The sequence below is a fragment of the Magallana gigas genome, chromosome 4, assembly GCF_963853765.1.
Source record: "Magallana gigas chromosome 4, xbMagGiga1.1, whole genome shotgun sequence".
In the NCBI taxonomy this organism is placed as follows: domain Eukaryota; kingdom Metazoa; phylum Mollusca; class Bivalvia; order Ostreida; family Ostreidae; genus Magallana; species Magallana gigas.
Genome location: NC_088856.1, coordinates 30,093,068 through 30,114,340, shown reverse-complemented (window position 1 = coordinate 30,114,340; position 21,273 = coordinate 30,093,068). Strand labels below are relative to the sequence as shown.

Sequence of the window (21,273 nt, the reverse complement as noted above, 5' to 3'; positions counted from 1 at the left end):
ATTTTGAGCATCTTTTGTTCAATATTGCTTTTCAAAATGTTCCTCCATTTTGAGATATTGAGCATCAAAGTTTTGGACTTCTGGCCCCTTAGAATCCCTAATTACGTAACATAGGAGGAAATGATTACCATGTATATGTGGATAACGTTAGAATGAACATAATTGCTTCTATAACGTATCACAAAATATTTCACAGTAAAAAGTTATCATTAAAAGACTTTAAACCCCCTCAGCCCCTTATTTGAAGGGCCAGCCCCTTTTTCATGATTTTAAATGAAAGCTCTAATCAATTCAAACACATTTTGTTCAACATGTGTTTACAAATTTTGTACCGTTCTCGAGATATTTTGAGAGGGTCGTTTTAGGGGCCGACCCTGTAACTCCTTTTAGGGACCGCATAACAAAGAAATAATGGTTAATTATTGTTAAGCTTAATATTTTGAGCATCTTTTGTTCAATATTGCTTTTCAAAATGTTCCTCCATTTTGAGATATTTAGCATGAAAGTTTTGGTCTTTTGGCCCCTTAAAATCCCTAATTACGTAACATAGGAGTAAATAATTGCCATGTGTAGGTGGATAACGTTAGAATGAACATAATTGCTTCTATAACGTATCACAAAATATTTCACGGTAACAAGTTATCATTTAAAGACTTTAGAGCCCCCTCAGCCCCTTATTTGAAGGGTCAGCCCCTTTTTCTTGATGTCACATCAAAGCTCTTGACTTTATAAAGATTTTTTGTTCTACATGTTATAACAAAATACTATCGAGGAAAGAGATATTGAAAGAAAACCACGAAAAATCACGACGCTTTTTTAACTGTAATTTTCGAGCTCGGGCGAGCTTCGGCGCTTTTGGTCACAGGAAAATATATATACCACATGTCAGATCTACAACCTTTTGTCTACAATCCCTGAAATTTTGAACTCAATATCTTAAATCGTTTAGGAGTTTACCCCTGGACAAGCCGACCCTCTGAAAATCGTTAAATTGTAAATAACTCAAAACCGGAAGTGACGTCATCATTAAAAAAAATTTCCAATAAGGTTCAGATTATTATCTATCAGACCTGAAAGTTTCATGTAAATCGGTCGGGTAGATTCAGAGAAATCGCGTACACAAAATTGGTTGGAAAAAAAAAGAAAAAAAATAATAATAATAGGGAAAAAGAAACCGAACGAAAACAATAAGGTCTTCCGTTGGAAACGGAAGACCTTAATAATATAATGACAGAATAGAATTGATGAATCCATCAGTATATAAAGGAAAGCAAAGTTTAAATCTATTTCATAGAAAATGCCAACAATGAAATTCAATATACATGTCAGAAAAAGGCCACTTTTGTTTGATTTTCATCACATTTTTATAATTGATGATGTCTACTTTATGTATTTGATTTTCTTTACATTGTTAAACTCGCACACAAACAGATTGTCATTATTGTCCACACATAAACCAAAAGGATTCTCCAGATCACAGTTATCAATGTAATGGAGAAACTGTCCATTCTGATCCAGTATATGGATACAATGGTTCTCAGTGTCTGCTGTTAGTACGCGACTTTGACTGTCTGTTGTGATACCCCAGGGTTGAAATGGTTCGTTCTTTGTAACTGAGGGATGACCGGTGTATCTCCATCTGAGTTCCCCTTCCTGATTAACCACCACTACTGCACCAGCCCCATAGTCAGCTACACAGATGTCATGGTTTCTGTTCTCAGTGATGTATTTAGTATTATTATTCCCTGAGTACAGAGGTTTACCTTCATCATCAAATTGAATGGTTTGTTTCTCTGTAGATCCCGAGTAACGGACAACTTTGGATTGAGTTTCATCATCACTGAACATGGTAACCAGGAGATCACCTGTAGAGGTGACACACAGGTTACCAGGCGTCCATTTGGGTAATGTGATCAACTCTTCTGTCTGTCCATTCTTTACTATGTTCACTGTCCCATCTGTCCCATCACAGTACAGTAGATTACCATCACTGTTTACAGCTACATCATTAGGCTTTTCCTCTGATTTTATTTTAAATGTCCGTACGAGTGAACCTTTAATGTTGAAGCATTTGATATCATTGGTCTCTCCACTCGTCCAAATCCTGTCCTCATTCAGACAGTTAACACTGCGTAGATGTTCATGCCCAGTCTGTATTGCGACAACAAGCTTTGGTTCATCCAGTAGTTCTCTGACTGAAGTTTTGGGTTGGTTTAGTGACAAAACATTTTCTTCTGTAGCAGTAGATAACGGGGTGATCTGTCCAAACAAACTATGCAGCTCTTCATGGTCTATTGGTTTTGGAATGAATGTTGGCAGTGATACCTGAACCTTGGGTGGAAGCTTGCTGAACTCTCTGATCTTAGAGCTGTATTCAATGGTTGAAGATACTTCAGTGGATTTCTCGATTTTCCTTATGGTCTTTAATGTTTCTTTTATGAGAAACTGTATCTGTTTGATTTCATTCAAGTGTTTCTGTAAAATGTCTCTGTGTTTCTCTTTTATCTCGCTGAGTTCAGTTTTCATTTTGTTGATAACGATGTCGATTTCTCTGTGCCACTGCTCTCCTTGTTTGGACATTGTTGTTGTAAGTTTCTCATATCCTCCATCCAGGTTGGCAAGCTGATTTTCCAAGTCGAGTGCAATTTCTTCATACTTAGGGGAAATATGATTCTCGAAGTCTTTTGTGTCCTTTTTAATAACTTCTTTCTTTGTCTTGTAAACTTCCGTAACTTCTACAAAGTTATGTCCTTTGTGCTGCTTAGATGCAGTACAGGAAGAACAAACAAAAATGTTTCCGCAATCCTCACACTGAAATTCACAATTTTTTTGTGGATGTGTTTCACATTTTGGATAAATGAGGTTTGATCTTCGTTCGTGGAAAGGAACTATTTTATGTTTGTCATATCCATCTGAGATGTGATCTACTACACAGGGCTTACAGAGGTTGACATGGCAAAAGTCACAGTAGCTGTGTACATTGGGGGTCTCACAAAGGTCACATCGGGGTATATCCTGGGCACTAGAAAGGGGATCCATGGTTGTTCAATCTATAAATAAATAAGAAATTAAAATAATTTTTTTTATGTTCAAATCACTGATAAAAATAAAAGGTTATTACTGTTTTGTAGCATTTTTGTTTTATGTATTCCTGTTTTATAAATAACTACTGTTTAATACTTTGGTTTATAATCTAGTCCTGATACTGGTGCTTGCTGCCCTAACAGGTGCCCTAGTGGTGTAGCAGGCCCTAATACTGGAGCCTGATGCCCTAATGGTGTAGCAGGCCTCAGTACCGGAGCCTGCTTCCCTAATGCCCTAACATCGTGAGGTCTCTGGGCAGATTATATAAGGAGAGAGAGAGAGAGAGAGAGAGAGAGAGAGGGAGAGAGAGAGAGAGAGAGAGAATGTGAAAAAAGAGCCAGGGGAAAGAGAGCTAGGAGAAAGAGCCATTTGATGTACATTTACAACTTGTTCATTTAATTCGATTCAAAAGAAACTTGTGTTCGTCTTCAATAGATTTATTAGGATCTACTGGTTCTTAAAGTACAACACAGAACCCACAAACGTTTGTGACGCTGGAGAAAGGAGATCCTTTAGCATTGACTCTGGGAGCCTTAAGAGAAAAAACGTCGCAGTTTTCTTAATCCTTATACATAGTTAGACAGCGAAGAATTGATTTTGTATGTAACATTATTTGACTTTAAATTTCTTAAATAAACCCCACATAGACTACTAAACTGCCCCCCCCCCCTTTTATAATTATTTTTCAGTCGGACATTGATACAAATCATGGGATAGTTTTCAATAATTTAGAAATCATTTCTAAATAACTCAAGCTGATATCGTTAAGTTTGTTTATCTAGATACATGTATTTTCTTGAGTTAGATATAAAGAACATAAGATTCAAAACGAAAGTAGCTTTTTTTTTTTTTTTCCACACATTTATTCAATCATATTTATGTAACAAAACAGAAGGTAGTTGGCCTGCGCAGAGGCTTAGTACAACATACATTTTGAAATTTTTTTGTATTACAATTTTGCACGAAAAAAAGGAGGAAAATATTCATTTACAAGTAAATTTCCGCACATGAAATGTTTCATGCTAAGTATGTCATTAATACAGCAAAGATAGAAGGAAAAAAAATAACCAGGTTGTTACATGAAAAATATATAGATATCAAACATATATTTAGATTTGTACATAAGTAATTAGCAGGTTTATGTAACAGTATATTTCTCTGTTAGATGCGTAGGGGGGATAACAGTATTAGTGTCCAGAAAATCCCCCTACCAGTTTTATAATCTAAAGGTCTGGTCACCTTTAGAGTTACATTTTTCACAATAGCATTCATTTACAAGTAAATTTTCAACTATAAGCATAATATTTCGATTTGTACATAGATATAGCTAGTACATGTAACAGCAAAGTATTTTTCTTGTAGATATGTGTAGGGGAAATCAGTATAAGTGTCCAGAGACTCCCCCTACCAGTTTAATAATCTAAAGGCCAGGTCACCTTTAGACAAACATAATTTGAAATATAATTACAATTTTTCATTCAATCTATTAAGAATATCAAAATTAAACATAATGCTTTTTGTTGATTTAACTGTCATATAAAACTGTGTCAGTGCACTTTTCAAAAAACATAATAAACCATTATATGTTACAATGTCGTTCAAAACTCTACATTTCATTTTATATTTGTACATTTTATAAGCTACAAAAGATACAACATTATTAACGACAAACGTGTTTTGTTGCAATATGCAGGAAAACCAATAACAATAACTTTCCATGTAACATTTATATTTAAGATATCAGATACTTTCTTCCAAATTGGGTTAGATATACAACAATCAAAAATTAGATGTTTAATGTCTTCTTCTACATTACAGTTCAGACAGTTTTTGTCAAAATTTTCTTTCCATTTACTTACACATTTGTTACAAGATAAAATATTGTGTATTAATTTGTAATTAAATTCTGATACATTTTTATCAAATATCTTTTTCACTTTTTCTTGGTAAATATTACCCCACATTTGACGGTCATCAATACAAAAAAGTTTGGACCAAAAATTTTCCATTCTTGGCTCTTTTGAATTTTTTTGTAATAAGATGTGGTAAAAAAATTTAGATTTTTTTCCTTCGACATGTTCGAAATATCCATGAAAATTGAAAAACAACTTTGTACTTCTATTATGTGTTATATTCTGTAAGTTAATTTTAGCGGCATATTTCTTAAGGGCACTTTTTAGAGTTATATATTCACATAGGTAATTGTTTGTAGATATCAGACTCTCTTTGATTTCGTTTATTGGTTTGAATCCATTTGAATTGAATAAATCATTCACGTACTTAAAACCGCTTTTAATCCAATTTGGAAAAAAGACTGTTTTTCCTTTATACGTTATATTTCTATTGAACCATATATTCTGAAACTGGATATTCTCTCGATCAGTGTTTTTACATTCATTAAAAGCGCATATTACTTCCTTATAAAAATGTGGGAGGTATTTGATATTTAGGTCTTGTGCGTTTGTAATATTAGTGTTTAATAGATAAGAAATATCTAAATTATATCTTTCTATACAAGCGTTCAAGAGTTGATTTAAATCATTGTTAGAATGAATAAGTTTTGAAACCCATGATGCTTTTAAAGCTTTGACCTTAGTTTCAAAATCGGTGATACCAATCCCTCCATCTGATATATGTCTTATTAGAGTTTTACGTTTTATTCTTTCTCTTTTCCCCCATAGAAACGAGAAAATAATTTTGTTTACTTGTTTAAATATAGTTTGATCAGGGTTTTCAAGTATTGTTGCGACATAAAGAAGCTTAGAAATAATTAAAGAATTAATTATCTGACATTTTCCGAAGAGAGTTAGCTTTCTTGTTCGCCATGAGTCCAATATTTTTTCGAACTCTCTCAGCTTACATAGCCAGTTTTTTCATTACACTCTATTTTATTATGTCCTATGTAAATACCTAGACATTTTACTGTATTTATGTTTATTTTGATATTTTTTATGGTTGTATCCTCCTTAATACTATACATTCAGTTTTTGATAGATTTAATTTTGTTCCTGAAACATTTCCAAAATTTTCTAGGATTTGGATTGCTTTTTCTAGAGAGGTTATGTCTCTTAAAGGAAAGGTGCTATCATCGGCATGTTGAATACATTTTATTTCTTTTTCCATATTTTCTAACCTAAAGCCTCGAATTGAATTTGAGCTATTAATTTTTTCATTTAGAATTTCCATTACAAATAAAAATAGTATTGCTGATACGGGACATCCTTGTCGTATTCCTCTGTGCATTTTACATTTTTTAGAAATCCAACCATTATTTTTGATACAGAAATTTGGATTGGTATACAAAATTTTTATCCATTTAATAAAGTTATTCCCAAAATTGAATTTTTCTAGTGATTTTATTAAAAAGTTCCATTCAACTGAATCGAACGCTTTTTGGAAGTCAGCAAATAAGAAAATTCCTTCTTTATTTGTATTTTCGCAATACTCGAAAATATCCAGAATAAGCATAGCATTATTGCCAATATATCTTCCTTTTATATAACCCGATTGATTTTTACTTATTAACCTATCGATTAATTTTTGTAATCTTCTGGCAAATATAAAAGCAATTGTTTTATAGTCACAATTAGTGAGACTTATTGGTCTGTAATTTTCTAACTTATCTAATTCCCCCTTTTTATGTATAAGTGAAAGAACTGAACATTTTTGTGTAGAAGTTAATTCTTCTTCGATATAAATTTGGGATGTAGCTTCATATAGAAAATTCCGGATATTTTTCCAAAACATCTTATAAAATTCAACAGGTAAACCGTCTATTCCAGGTGACTTATTATTTTTCATTCCATTTACAGCTTCTGCGCATTCTTGTAATGTTGAGAAATTTTCACAGTATTTGTTATCATTTTCTGACAACACAGCGGATGTATTAATTTGGGCAAGATATGATTCAATTTCATTTAGCGGTATATCTTTTGAGGAATAAAGATTTTCATAGAACTTACATAGTTCATATAAAATATCGTTAGTCTTTACAAAGGTCGATCCTGCATTGCTAACTTTATTTATAACATTTTTTGATTGATGCTTATTTTCAAGTCTTAAGAAGTAGGATGAATTTTTTTCTCCCTCGTCAATCCATTTTGCCCTTGACCTTCTTTGTGCTCCTTTTGATTTAATTTCATATAATGCGTCTAATTCATTCTCTAATTCTTTTTTCCGTATCATATTAATATTTAAATGATGATGATGTTCTATTTGCTCTAATTCACTCTCGATAAATTGTATTTTCCGTTTCATATTTTTGCTTTTTTCTTTACAATAACTAATGCTTAAATTTTTAACTTTAAGTTTGATCAATTCCCATTTAGTTTTTGGATTCATCTCTAGCTTAATATCATCTGGTAAATTCAATAAAAAATCGTTGATAATTTTACAATACTGTATATCAAAAAGGACAGACGTATTTAGCTTCCAATATCCCTTCCCCCTGCTATTGGAGGAAATTTCGCATTTAAAAATTAAAGCAATATGGTCGCTCATTCTTACATTTGAGACGGACGGCGGCCTACGTAAGTATATATTTTCCGGTTTATAGCAAAAAAGGTGCGTTAAAAAAATATAGTCTATTCTGTTTTTTGCGGTGTCGCTACCATCACACCAAGTGAAACCATTTTTTTCTGGTTTAATTTTTGCCCAAAGATCGACAAAATCGAAATGTTTTTTTAAATTTTTAAAACTATTTAAACTCTTATCTTTATCTTTTAACAGAGAACAGTTGAAATCTCCTACAAGAATTGCATTTTCATTATTAATAGAATACTTTGAAATCCATTTTGAAACCTTTTTAAAAAAATCAACCCGATCGTTCTCAGAATTAGGTGCATAAATATTGACAAGTGTATTAATTTTACTATCATGTTCTATATTCAACAGTATAATTCTGCCATCTGCAGACTTATGCTGGTTTAGTAATGTAAAGTGAAATTTGCTACTTATCAGAATTGAGACACCTTTACTGTGTGAAGAAGTAGAAAAACTATGAAAAGATGTACCTTTCCAGCCTGAATTAAAAATATATTCTTTTTCAGATATAAAATGTGTCTCTTGTAAAAATACGACATCACAATTAATATCATTAACCCAATTGTATAAAATTACTCTTTTTTTATAATCATTAAGTCCACGACAGTTCAAAGAAATAAATTTAACAGAAGTCATTGTTGTGTCCGGTTAATAGAGTAAGTAGAGACAGATATAACACGTGTACTTATCGATGCCTTGCTGCCTGGTTTTTACCGCTCTGGACATGGAGACGGAACGCGGCTTCGTTCGTCGTTTGTCCGCAAGACGCTGTAACAGCTTGCCGAACTTGTTCTGACCGGGCCATGCATCTGGAGCAGTATGTGCGGTTTTTTCGGAGTCCAAGCCGGTGCCCCAGTAGAGATCGTATACGGAGTGGGCGAAGATGGTATGGGGCCTGGAGGAAGCTAAAAGATCATTCATTTCCTTTAACTGATCAATCTTTGCACATAACATTTTCTCCATGACATCATCAGCTTCATCCCTCCACTGTGGGGTGTTAGTAACGGTGTTGCCGATAAGCTTGCACTCCAAAGCTGACTTGGCATCTCGAATTTTGTCTGCTGCCACAAGGTTGCCTGTACGAATAGCTTTGGTTAGCTGGTAGGCCTGCTCTGCAGATTTGAAGTTTTCTCCAAAGATCTTAAGATCGCATGAATAGAAATTCGATAGCACATGTTTTGCGCCTTGGACGGTAGCAACATTTTTTGGATCTGCAACAAATTTTGCGCAAAAGCTTGAGCCGGGTTCGTGTCCGGGTTTTTTGCAGGCTGCGCAACTTTGCTCATTTTGACAATTACGGGTGTAGTGGTCATTTTTCCAGCATTTTGTACATAAGATAGTAGGTTTGTCAGAATTTTGCCCGCGATGCAGGATCTTGCATTTAAGCCCAGCACAGTAGCTGAAGCTTGGTAGAGGTTTTGATGTAAGTGGCTCGATATATATAAAACGATTGCCATTCAAAACGCTTGCATTTTATTGTTTGCAGGGTTTCTGATTTTTTCATATTTGAGCTCACTTTTTGGATGTGCTCCTAACTTTGACAGCATCTCAAGGATGGCGGAGTCATCAACTGAGAGGGGAACCCCGCATATCGTAACTTTGAGCGATTCGTCACTGGGATGTTCTAGGCCAGCGGAGTAGGGGTTCGAGTCATATACAGAGATGTGGTGGTTTTTAAAGTCAAAGCCCTCACATAGAATAGAATCTCTTCTTTGTTTATCAGTGAAATAAATTCGCCAAAGATTTCGATCGAGCTGGATGCATTTGATAGCATCAGCGCTAACACAATGACTGACCGCCTCAAGAAGATCGAAATTAGAAATACGTTCGTTCTCTTCTTTGTACAATTCACTATCCTTTATGTAGATAGGCTTGATTAATTGTGCCATTTTGCAGTGACAGAAAAGGAAGTCAAAATGAGTGGTATTTACAGTTATTTACAGGTGCGATTCAATATATACACAATAGGTGACTGGTAAACAGTACTGAGTATGTACTCACTCTTCAGTGCGATTTAGAAAATCCTCCAATAAATCACATGAAATATACGAAGTCGAACAAAATCAAAAACTTCCAAGGGGTAAATTATCCTAGACAATCACCCAGATGAACTTTGGAAGCACAAATTTGCATCAAAGCAAGAAAATAAAGTCAAAATGACAGACAGGAGTGAAAACGCGTCCACTCTGCTCAGTGTCCCGTGACAGAAGTCAAAGTAGCTTAATAAACTTTATTCATAATATAGAATGATTCATTATAATAGATTAGAATTGTATGTTTTAATAGCCATATCTATCAACTTAATGTTAGTTTTAACTAAGTGAATGTGCACTTATAAAGATTAGGAAAATACAAACCTTTTTTAGAAGAATTTTCACAATTTCTAACTATCTGGTAGGCGTGCCCCCAAATTCCTGCTCTGAATGTGACCACCTGATCAAAGTGGGAAAAAAAATACAAGAGATACTTCCCGTTCATCGCTATCGACGTAGTCTGGTTCAAGTTTCACGGGGTAAACAGTGTATTAAAAATCTATAGACTATGTACAGAATAAGACACAAATAAAATTAGTATTTAAGCGGTTGAATTTTTTAGTTCGGGAACTTCCTCATCTGCTTAATTCGCTATAATTCGCTATAATTGTACAAAAAAGTATACCTCTTACGCTGGTTATGTTTTTATCAATGCTATATAAACTGTTGGTATTAAAAATATTTATTAAATATTTTTTAGTTCGTCAACTGAATATGAATAACACGAAACCACTCTTTTCCAAAATCTAATACAGTTCTTATTCATGATTGGAGATGTACTCAAAGCTAAATAAGTTCGTGCTATCCCGTTTGGGCGTATATCGATACCAATTTGCTTCAAGCAGGTATCGAGAAATGTTTACTAAGTGTTGTTTACTTTTGTACTTATATTTGAGTTAGAGGGTCATGCATCAAATGTGTCCCAGACATAAAAACTGAATAAGTTTGTAACAGGTCAAGGGCTTGGTTTGGCAAGTAGTTGATCCCTAGTCTTTAGTATTAATATTTTTCTTCTTTCTTTCTTATTAATGGACATACATAGAATCCAGAGGACAATGCATTGCTCGTCAAAAGGAAGGGAAAAACGCTCCCTCTGCAATCCTCACATCCCTTAGCCCCGCCCCCCCCCCACCCCCCCCCCAAAAAAAAAATTAACCAAACACACATAGACATCACATTTCGCAGACGGACTTGTTAGGATATTTAGATCATAATTCAATCATCTAGATATATTAAATTATCACAGTTTAAGATAAAATAATATAACTGTATCATATAAATACTAGTATTGAACTCGAATAGTACATTGTATCCGCATACGGCAGCGTTTAGAGAGAATTCACGTAGTATAAAAAGCTAGCTTAAATGAATCTCAATGACAAGTTTTATTTAAATGTTTCACGTTCCTTTTAAAGGACTGATATAATACAAGATGACATGCAAAATAGAAACGAGATTTTTAAATAAAGGAAAGAAATCTTGGCAGCAAATACATTTTTGTGCATCAAACTGTCAACTAAATATCAGGCACGTACAGTATGGGGGGGGGGGAGAATATTTTGAAATTAATTTTAAAATTTACATACAGAAAATTCAGTTTGGAAGGCTTAAGGAGCCCCAATATTGCAAATTAAAGGGAAATTAACGAAATTATCTTATGCGATTTGGTAGTTATAGCTCTTCCCTACCCCTTTCCCCCCAACACAGATTAAGATTTTGAAGATTTTCTGGAAAAGGTATGTTTATAATTTATTTATTTTTTTGCTTGTCAAAATTTCAAATAACCCCCCCCCCCATCACCACTATAAAAAACAACGTTACGTTCCTGGATGCTTTCTTTTATGCTCTGCAGACACAGGCACCTGGCGTTACATATTTTTCTCGTAATATAAAGAATATACTGCTTACCTAGTATTTAGGATGTGGTATAATTTTTTACTATGAGAAAAATATGTAATGTCAGGAGCCTGTATTTGTAGAATCAATAAACACGAGGCACGATTTTTACTGCGGCGAAACTAAAAGGGTCAAATAAAACCAAGTGGTCTAAATTTAAATAACAATAACATTTGCAGGGGTGACATACAATATTTTTTATACAACTTGAAGCATTCACATATACTATGCTGTGGTGGCTGTGCTATGTCGTTCTTTACTGTACTGTACTAATTTTTATAAGAATTTTCATGAATAACAATAATAGCAATAGAGGTTTACAAACCGCTGACAAAGATATCAGCTGAATTTGATTAAATTTTGAATTGTGTGCAGTAGAAATGGTTCCAATACATAGCAAATGAACTTCTCAGTTTATCCACAATACACGACCTTCCACTAGAGCAAAATGTGTATGAGTGACATGAAAATCGGGACATACAATGTACACTTGCAAACGGACATTCCCTAGCTGTCGGGATTAATTCCGACCGAACGTTTTCTATTCAGGTATTACAGAATGTTAATGACGATCAAGACACAAGGAATTTAACTTATTGAATATTTCTCAACACTAATACTAGAATTAGAATCCAAAGTCATCAATTTTAAGTTACAGTCATTTTTGGCTCTTTCGAATCACCCCGCGTTTCGTGTTTTTGGAAGTTTGAAATAATACTATACAACGTACAAAACACCAACAAACGAAAATACCAAGCAGTCATAATTACAATTTATGTAATCTATATACAAAATTTCAAGAGGAAGTATTATACATTAACGAAATAACGTATAATTCAATTAATGTTTACGCATTCCTCCTATGAAGGAAGTTTGCATATAATTAATACGTCGGTCAATGTTTCTCAATTCAACAAACTGTATATAGATAGCTCGACAAGTGTATAAAAAACTTTTTATATAACAATTGAAACAGTTTTTGATTTTGATTTTTACAAAACCTATGAAATGTAGAACCCCTGTCTGCACTTCAACCTCCTAGTTTGTGGTATTTTGAATCACGTATTTTCACTCTACACTTTAAAGACTCACGTGGGCGTTTAGTATTTCTCAATCTTTAAATGTTTTTAAAACCCACTCAACGAAGTTTCGAGGGACATACTGATTTGACTCGTCCGTCAGTCAGTCAGTTTGTCCGACAGTGCGTCAGTCAGTTAGTCCTGTTTTTTGTAAGCAAAATTAGTCTTAAACCGCTGTATGGAATTTCGTAGAACTCTGTAGGTATTTAGTACATATTGCGTAGAAATGCATATAACTAGGAAAGCCTGATTTCCTAATTTGTAATTGGAAGTTTGGTTCTTTTAAACTTAGAATTTTGGCCATCTATTGACTATAGTATAAATAGATTTTATGCGCAAATCCTCTGTAACCGCTGCAAGGAATTTCGTGAAACTTTGTTAGGTATTTAGGATATAATGTGTGGATGTGAATATTACTAGGGAATTCCGATTCCCTTTTCCCCCAGAAATTTGGAGTTTTGTGGTTGCCAGAGGATTAAAGTTTTCTTGCTTGTCAACATAGTTATGTTGCATGTTGGCACTTTCTTTCACGTCAACGTAATGAACTTGCATGTCAACATACTCGATAGAAAAATTGACTTGCAAACAAGAGGCAGAAGAATGCTACATGTACCATAATATAGTGTAAAAAAATATCTGATCTTTGCAAAAGCGTTGTATGGTAGGCTCGTAGGCAAAATCGTATACTAAGTGCACTACTTACTTCAAATTTAACCTTTGTGTTTCTACAGATAAAGGCGCTGCATATAGAGGATGTTGTAAATTTACAATGTAAAATGCATAGACTAAAGTAATGATTTCTTTACTTTTATCAATATGAAGAAGAATAATTGGATCTTATTTGTTATGAAATTCTTTTTTCGGTTTGACTGTTATTTGTCCTTTTATCTCTGAAATACCCAAAAGTGACCAACAAGACCAGTACCAGCAAATTAAAGCGAAATGTGGCTTCATTTTGAAGCTTTATATATATGCAATGAGCGTTTGTTTATTAAAACCGGCTTGTTTATTTTTGTTTTGTTTTTGTTTTGGTTTGGTTTGGTGTGTTTTACTTTTTATTTGGAAGGTAGGTGGATGGGTTCTTTTGTTTATTCTTATGTCGGATCTTTGGTGGGTTTTTTTATCCTTTTATAACAGACACATACATGTGAATACAAAGCATGTGAAATTTAAACAAGAGACCAAAGTGCCACGTCGCTCCCCAGAGAAAAAGAAAGCCAACGCAGTATCGTCTGTTGACTATCAAATACAAAATATCTAAGCAGCTTAGTACAGTGTATCTTGATTTTCAAAGGTTTTCAATTTTTTGTAACATATTCTCCAGTTAAACATTGAGCTTCTTTTGTTGCGTCACGTTTTGAGAATAAGATTTTAAATTTTTTTCTCTATTTATTCAAATGTAAAAATTCTACCCCCTCCCACTAAGGCCCGAGTTTACAACCCCGTTGTTCATGATTTGTTTACTTTAATCTATTCTTAACAAAACAGAAAAGTGTTCATCCAGAAAAATAGAATAATTTCTAAATCATAAAAATTGGTATGATTTTTTTTAACATTACGTAACAGATATGTCTCGTTCCCAACTGCACATATAAAATGAAACAAAATTGATTTAAATCAATTATTTGCGACGCAATTCAAAACAAGTGCTTCCTATTGATGGAACATTTTTTTTTTGGGATTGAAATAGGTATTCAGTGTCAAATAAAAAAACACCAAACAACATAAATTATAAAGAACGGCCATTTTGGACAGAGTGAGACCCATTGGAATGTTTGTGTTTTTTGTGTTTTAATTGTTCGGTTGACCAGTTTCACTCACTTTAAATCCTGTTCATTTCGTTTACGATTTGGTAATTCGTATAAAACGTCACTTTATCGTTCTACCACTTGAAAGTTATAAATGAAAACCAGCCATCCAAACGGCAAGACTAAAAAATGTGTTCATTTCATACAAAAATACATTACCGGGTATATTAGGTGTCTATCTCTTCCAACTTTGGTTTAGTGTAATATCTGATTTCCATAATCTTTCTGGCCAAATTAGTTTTCGAGATTTTCTCTATTTCTATGTAAAAGTTCATCCCATCTACCTCCGTGGATCATAATTTAAACAAACTATACCTGATGATGCTTCCACACAAATTTAAACTTTTCTAGTCATGTGGTTGTTTAGAGAAAGTAACCCTTCTTTAAAAAAAGTTGGTCCCCTTCATCCAAAAATGTTTTTGAGTTGAATTGATCCACTGAATTTGAGAAAAAGTTGAAGAGTTTACAACATGGACGCCAAGGACAGACAATCAACAAATTTTGATCAGAAAATATTGCAAGACTTCGGCTCAAGTTAACTAAAGATAAAATGTGTAATCACTGAGGCAGTGATACGAGGATATGAAAATATAAGAATGATTGGTGAGCGAGTTTTGCAAAGTTTTATTAGCGTGTGGGTGTGTTGTGTGACAGAAAGTTGCACATATTTGCGGTAACGCAACGGCCTGCTGTGCAAAGTTGTATAGACGTGACGGCGTGCTGTGAGACAGCACGACGGCGAGTTGTGTGAAGTTGCGTTAGAACAAGAGCGTGTTGTTCTGAGTTGTGTTAGTGCGACCGCTTTTTTGCTAAATTTGTTGTGTCAGCGCGACGTGTGATATCTCGACGGTGTGTTTGCGGACAGCACGGCGGCGTGTTGGTTTTTGACAACGAGTTCTTGATCTTTTGCAAACGACCCTACCATGACACAATACTTTTATGATAGATTATCAATGAAAGTTGCTTAATTCAGACACTGTATCAAACCATTTCATCAAAATTAACTGTGCAATCCAAAACAACCTGCAGAGAATCAAACTTGACAATGTTTAAAAATCATTAACGTATAAGTATAAAATGTTGTCTAAATGTTATGAACTATTAAAAGAAGGCTTACCAGACATAAATATTTTAATGGCAAAAATTATAAACTTGTGCAGATGTTCATAAGAAAAATTTTATCAAAAAGTTTATCATAGATATTTTAAATGCAAAAAGCATGAACTTGTAGAGATGTTCATAATTTCAGTTGAACTGTATGTTTATACTCAGAGTATATGGCGTTATTCTTGTACCACGCTAGCTAGAAATTTTATCCAATAAACTGAACTATTTTAACAAATATTTGATTTATTATTCAAACATTTTTCAGAGAAAACACGTAACATGCATTAGTATCTCAAGTAATGGGAAAGTAATAAAAAGGTAGACAGATTATACTTTCTTTTTGATGTGTGAGCAATTGATTGAATCTTATTTCTATAAAAGATTGTATATTAAATTGCAGGTTATCAGAAGTAGTTAAAAGAGTCTCCAAGAAGAAGATTTATAGTCACGTAAAAGCTTTCGTGCTGGAGCTGTGCCCTAATGATACGAAGGGAGAGGATGTAGAAGTTCCGTATGTTAAATTCAATCTACCACAGTCGTAATGTAAACACTGCCCGAGAGACCGCAATAGGTACCCCCACGAGTGGTGACCAGACACTGGACATTCTCATATTGAGAGACTTATCAACAAACAAACGGCCGTACAAACGGACGACTGATGCACAGTCAGTGAAGTGCAATGAACATACAAAGATTTTTCTTCTTTTTGACTGTTGTATATTTGTATTTCTCAATGATGTAATATTAACTTGTGGACTTGTGTAAAGGAAAACAAAGCAAACAATAATTTGATTGTTTTACTATAGTATTCTCTGTACACAGACAGGTTTGGTAGTGTGCATAATAATTTATTCTGTCTGTATGAAACTTAAAAAAAAATAAATGAATAGAATCATAAAAGGTTAACAAGTTGTTTGATCTTGAATGACTTTGTTTTTAACAAGTATTCTAATTTGGACTGTGAATCTTACCATTAAGAAGGTGGATTGGGGGTTTTAGCTGACATTAACTAAAAGTTCAAATGAGAATTTCTGATCACCTGTTATCCGTCCATCCATCTGTAAACTTTTCTCATTTTCGATTTCTTTTTTAGAATCACTGGGCCAAATTTAACCAAACTTAGTACTAAGCATCTTTATGGGAAGGGAATTCTAAATTGTTGAAATAAAGTATGAAAATTTTTTTTAAAAGGGAGATAATTACAAAACAGTGAAATTAAGGGGTGTGTCTTAAAAATCATCTCGAGTACCAATAGTTACACCAAATCTTGTATATATAGTGAAGTTCATAAATTGTTGAAAAAAAACTTGACCCCAGATGATGTTTAAAAATCTTCTTCTCCAGAACTACAATGCTATAATTTTTTAATTACTGTGCAAGCATCCTAAGATAGCGTAGATTGTTAAAATAATTAAAATAGTGACCCCAGACCAATACTGAGGTCAGAAGAGGGGTTCAAAGATTAACATAGAAATACATATATATAGGTATAAAAATGTTTAAATATGTTGATGTTCTCAAGAACTTCAATGCTTCATAATCATGACTCTGGGCCAATACCGCAGCCTGAAGAGGGTTCAACATTCATTATGAAAAAACAGGGAAGGTGTTCAAAATTCTTCTCAAGAACTACAGTGCTACAATTTGTGAGATTATTATGCATACATCCTAAGATAGTGTAGATTCTAGATTGTTAAAATTGAGACCCCCGGACCAATATTTCTCAAGAAATACAATGCTATGTTTTGTTATATTACTATGTATAAGGATCTTCATATCCTCATGTTAAAGTCACAGTGACCTTATTTCACTTTTTATAATCATTTATAGTTCTGTTTACAATTTTGTTATCTTTACAATGTTGAGGCCTATGATAAAATTGCTCAGCTAATCCACCTTTGATTTTAGGGTATGATGCCCCCCCCCCCCTCTCCCCACATAATAAGCTTCTTTTTAAAGTTTTGTTTAAAATGTTGTCAAGTCTTGCAATATAAGACAGTCTAACAATATTATTAATATTTAAACATTTCGAAATAGGATGAAACAAGAAATATTGTTCAAGTGAGCGATGTCGCATATGGGTCTCTTGGTTTTTTGGCCTTTTGGGGGGGGGGGTGTCAAAAGTAAAACAAGGAGCAGATCAAGGATCTGATTTTAATCAGGTTGAACATTTCTTATGGGTTTTTTTTCGAATGAGTTTACTATGATACCCACTTTTTTAAACTGATTTTAAAAAATGATTTCATTATCATAATGGTACCTACTGCAATATTAAATGAAAATACAATAATACATGTATATATACCTACAAGAGTTGAAGTACATCAAAGAATTTTCCTTTGACCAGTTGACACAATAAAACAAGTGCCCCAAATTACGTAACCTCTGCTCGAAACATACAAAGCAATATGTATTTCTTGTACTTTTAACAGCTATTAAAACAGTTATATATGTTTCAGAAGTGTTCTATCAATACTTATAAATGGTCCCTGTCAATATAAGCCCTTAAAATATTTTTTATTTATAATATATAAATAAGTAATATATTATGATAATATATAACTTTTACATATACATGTATGTACATGTAATACCAGTATATTGTTTGTATAGGAATGAGCAACATGCGAAATCTACATCTATCTTGGTAATTGACATGACACTTATGATCATGACACTTGTCAATTTATTTGATAAGGTACAGCAGCTGTATAATACATGCAAACAATGCTCAAATGCTACTTTTTTAAAATAATGGAATTAGATTAGAGATATTTTTTTTTATTGAAAATAGAATTAATAATATTATATATAATAATGAAAGAATAGAATAGAATTATGAATCAATCAGTATAAGGAAAGCAAAGTTTAAATCTATTTCATAGAAAAAGCCAACAATGAAATTCAATATATACACGTCAGAAAAAGGCCACTTTTGTTTGATTCATCACATTTTTATAATTGATGATGTCTACTTTAGATATTTGACTTTCTTTACATTGCCTTTGTAGTACTCGCACACAAACAGATTGTCATTATTGTCCACACATAAACCATAAGGATCCTCCAGATCACAGTTATCAATGTAACGGAAAAACTGTCCATTGTGACGCAGGATGTGGATACAATTGTTGTTATAATCTGATGTCAGTACATGACTCTGACTGTCTGTTGTGATACCAGTAGGTTCAAATGGTTGGTTCTTGGTAACTGAGGGATGACTGGTGTATCTCCATTTGAGTTTCCCGTCCTGATTGACCACCACTACTGCACCAGCCTCACAGTCAGCTACACATATGTCATGGTTTCTGTTCTCAGTGATGTATTTAATTGTAATATTCCCTGAGTACAGAGGTTTACCTTCATCATCAAATTGAATGGTTTGTTTCTCTGTAGATCCCGAGTAGCGGACAACTTTGGATTGAGTTCTATCATCACTGTACATGGTAACCAGGAGATCACCAGTAGAGGTGACACACAGCTTATTAGGCGTCCACTCCAGTAATCTGATCAACTCTTCTGTCTTTTCACTCTTTACTTTGTTCACTGTCGCTTCCATCCAATCACAGTACAGTAGATTACCATCACTGTCTACAGCTATATCATTAGGCCATTCTTCTGATTTTGTTTTGATTGTTTGGAGGAGTGAACCTTTAATGTTGAAGCATTTGATATCATTGGTCTCTCCACACGTCCAAATCCTGTCCTTATTTAGACAGGTAACAGTGCGTAGTTCTTTATACCCAGTCTGTATTGTGGCAACAAGCTCTGGTTCGTCCAGTAGTTCTCTAAATGAAGTTTTGGGTTGGTTTAGTGACAAAACATTTTCTTCTGTAGCAGTAGATAACGGGGTGATCTGTCCAAACAAACTATACAGCTTCTCATGGTCTATTGGTTTTGGAATGAATGTTGGCAGTGATACCTGAACCTTGGGTGGAAACTTGCTGAACTCTCTGATCTTAGAGCTGTATTCAATGGTTGAAGATACTTCAGTGGATTTTTCGATTTTTCTTATGGTCTGTAATGTTTCTTTTATGAGAAACTGTATCTGTTTGATTTCATTCAAGTGTTTCTGTAAAATGTCTCTGTGTTTCTCTTTTATCTCGCTGAGTTCAGTTTTCATTTTGTTGATAACGATGTCGATTTCTCTGTGCCATTGCTCTCCTTGTTTGGACATTGTTGTCGTAATTTTCTTATATCCTCCATCCAGGTTGGCAAGCTGATTTTCCAAGTCGAGTGCAATTTCTTCATATGTAGGGGAAATATGATTTTCGAACTCTTGTGTATCTTTTTTAATATCGTCTTTCTTTTTCTTGAAAACTTCTGTAACTTCTACAAATTTATGTCTGCCATGTTGTTCAGATGCCATGCAGGAAGAACAAACAAAAATGTTGTTGCAATCTTTGCACTGAAATTTACAATTCTTTTGTGAGTGTGTTTCACATTTTGGATAGATGAGGGTTGATCTTCGTTCCTGGAAAGGAACTATTTTATGTTTGTCGTATCCATCTGAGATGTGATCTCCAATGCAGGGCTTACAGAGGTTGACATGACAAAAGTCACAGTAGCTGTGTACTGTGGCGGTCTCACAAAGGTCACATCGGTGAACATCCTGGGCACTGGAATGAGGATCCATGGCTGTTCAATTTCTAAAAAAAATATTGAATACTCATAACTTTTATGTTCAATTATAAAAATAAAAGGATTTTAATGTTTTCTAAATTCTCAGACAGTGAAGAATTGATTTTGTAGGTGACATTATTTTAATTTAGATTTCTCTAAATAATTCACCTAAATGATAAAAATTACCCCCCTCTTTTAATATTTTTTTCAGTGGGACATTAATATAAATTATTAGACAGTTTTCAGAATTTTATAAATCATTTTTAAAAAACTTAAACTGGTATTATTGCGTTTGATTACCAGTAAATTATGTAGTTGAATAAACAGAACATTAGATTCAAAACGAAAGTAGTTTTATGATTTTATATAACGTCGTTTTAGGGGATTTCTATTCATAATTTCAAATCTTATTAGAATTATTATAACGTTTATATGTTTAAATCACCATAGTTTGCAATTTAATTTTAGTTAATAAGAAAACAAACCTTGTTAACAAAAAAAACCCCATATTTTCAACTGTCTGGTATGCGTTCCCAAAACATGGCTGATCTTGCTCTGAATGTGACCACCTGATTAGAAATTTATAAAGGAATGCAAGAGTTACTCCCCGTTCATCGCTATCGACGTTGCCTGGTTCAAGTCTCTAAATACTGTTTCCTTGAGAGTAAATATCTATTGTATTTTTCTTCTGAGATTAAAGTTTAGTATATTGAAAAAATATAGAACATGTAAAGAATAAGACACAAGTAGAATTACTATTTTGACGAATTAATATTTAAGTTCGGTATGGCATATGCATAGTATTAGAGAGCACTAAATACATACATGTATATAAAAACCAAATGGGTTTAATGTGCAATTTTAGTGTTGTGTACTTTCGTACTAATTAATATTTGAGCAAGAGGGTCATGCATCAAAAGTGTCCCAGATATAAAAGCAGAGCAATTTTTTTTATATATATAATAGTGTAATTTTTGTAACAGGCCATATGGTTGGTTTATATGCCAATATTTTTAAGCAGTTGACCATTATTTTTTAGTATAGATTTCTCTTCCAGTTAAAAGATACGTCTCTAATTATAGACCCTTTCACTGTAAAAAG

The 21,273-nt window shown here is 33.5% G+C and overlaps 3 protein-coding genes across 3 annotated transcripts in view; 1 reads left to right on the top strand and 2 right to left on the bottom strand.

Annotated features, from left to right (window-relative positions):
- LOC105339616 (ubiquitin-like modifier-activating enzyme 1) overlaps nt 1–21,273 on the top strand; it is a 127,190-nt gene that overhangs the window by 20,926 nt on the left and 84,991 nt on the right. The gene's annotated exons all lie outside the window — the stretch shown is intronic.
- LOC136274644 (E3 ubiquitin-protein ligase TRIM71-like) lies at nt 1,231–10,125 on the bottom strand. Its single transcript, XM_066081994.1, has 2 exons — nt 9,984–10,125; nt 1,231–3,050 (listed from the first exon to the last, which is right to left on the bottom strand). The coding sequence occupies exon 2, from the start codon at nt 3,037–3,039 to the stop codon at nt 1,381–1,383; it is 1,659 nt and encodes a 552-aa protein (XP_065938066.1). The 5' UTR covers nt 3,040–3,050; nt 9,984–10,125; the 3' UTR covers nt 1,231–1,380.
- Nucleotides 18,319–20,756, bottom strand: LOC136274642 (tripartite motif-containing protein 2-like). The gene is made up of 2 exons (XM_066081989.1): nt 20,658–20,756; nt 18,319–20,198 (listed from the first exon to the last, which is right to left on the bottom strand). Exon 2 carries the CDS (start codon nt 20,183–20,185, stop codon nt 18,521–18,523), a length of 1,665 nt encoding a protein of 554 aa, XP_065938061.1. The 5' UTR covers nt 20,186–20,198; nt 20,658–20,756; the 3' UTR covers nt 18,319–18,520.

Excerpts from the sequence above, each read along its gene's own strand:
- LOC136274644 (XM_066081994.1), bottom strand. The coding sequence starts at position 3,039 with ATGGATCCCCTTTCTAGTGCCCAGGATATACCCCGATGTGACCTTTGT.
- LOC136274642 (XM_066081989.1), bottom strand. The coding sequence starts at position 20,185 with ATGGATCCTCATTCCAGTGCCCAGGATGTTCACCGATGTGACCTTTGT.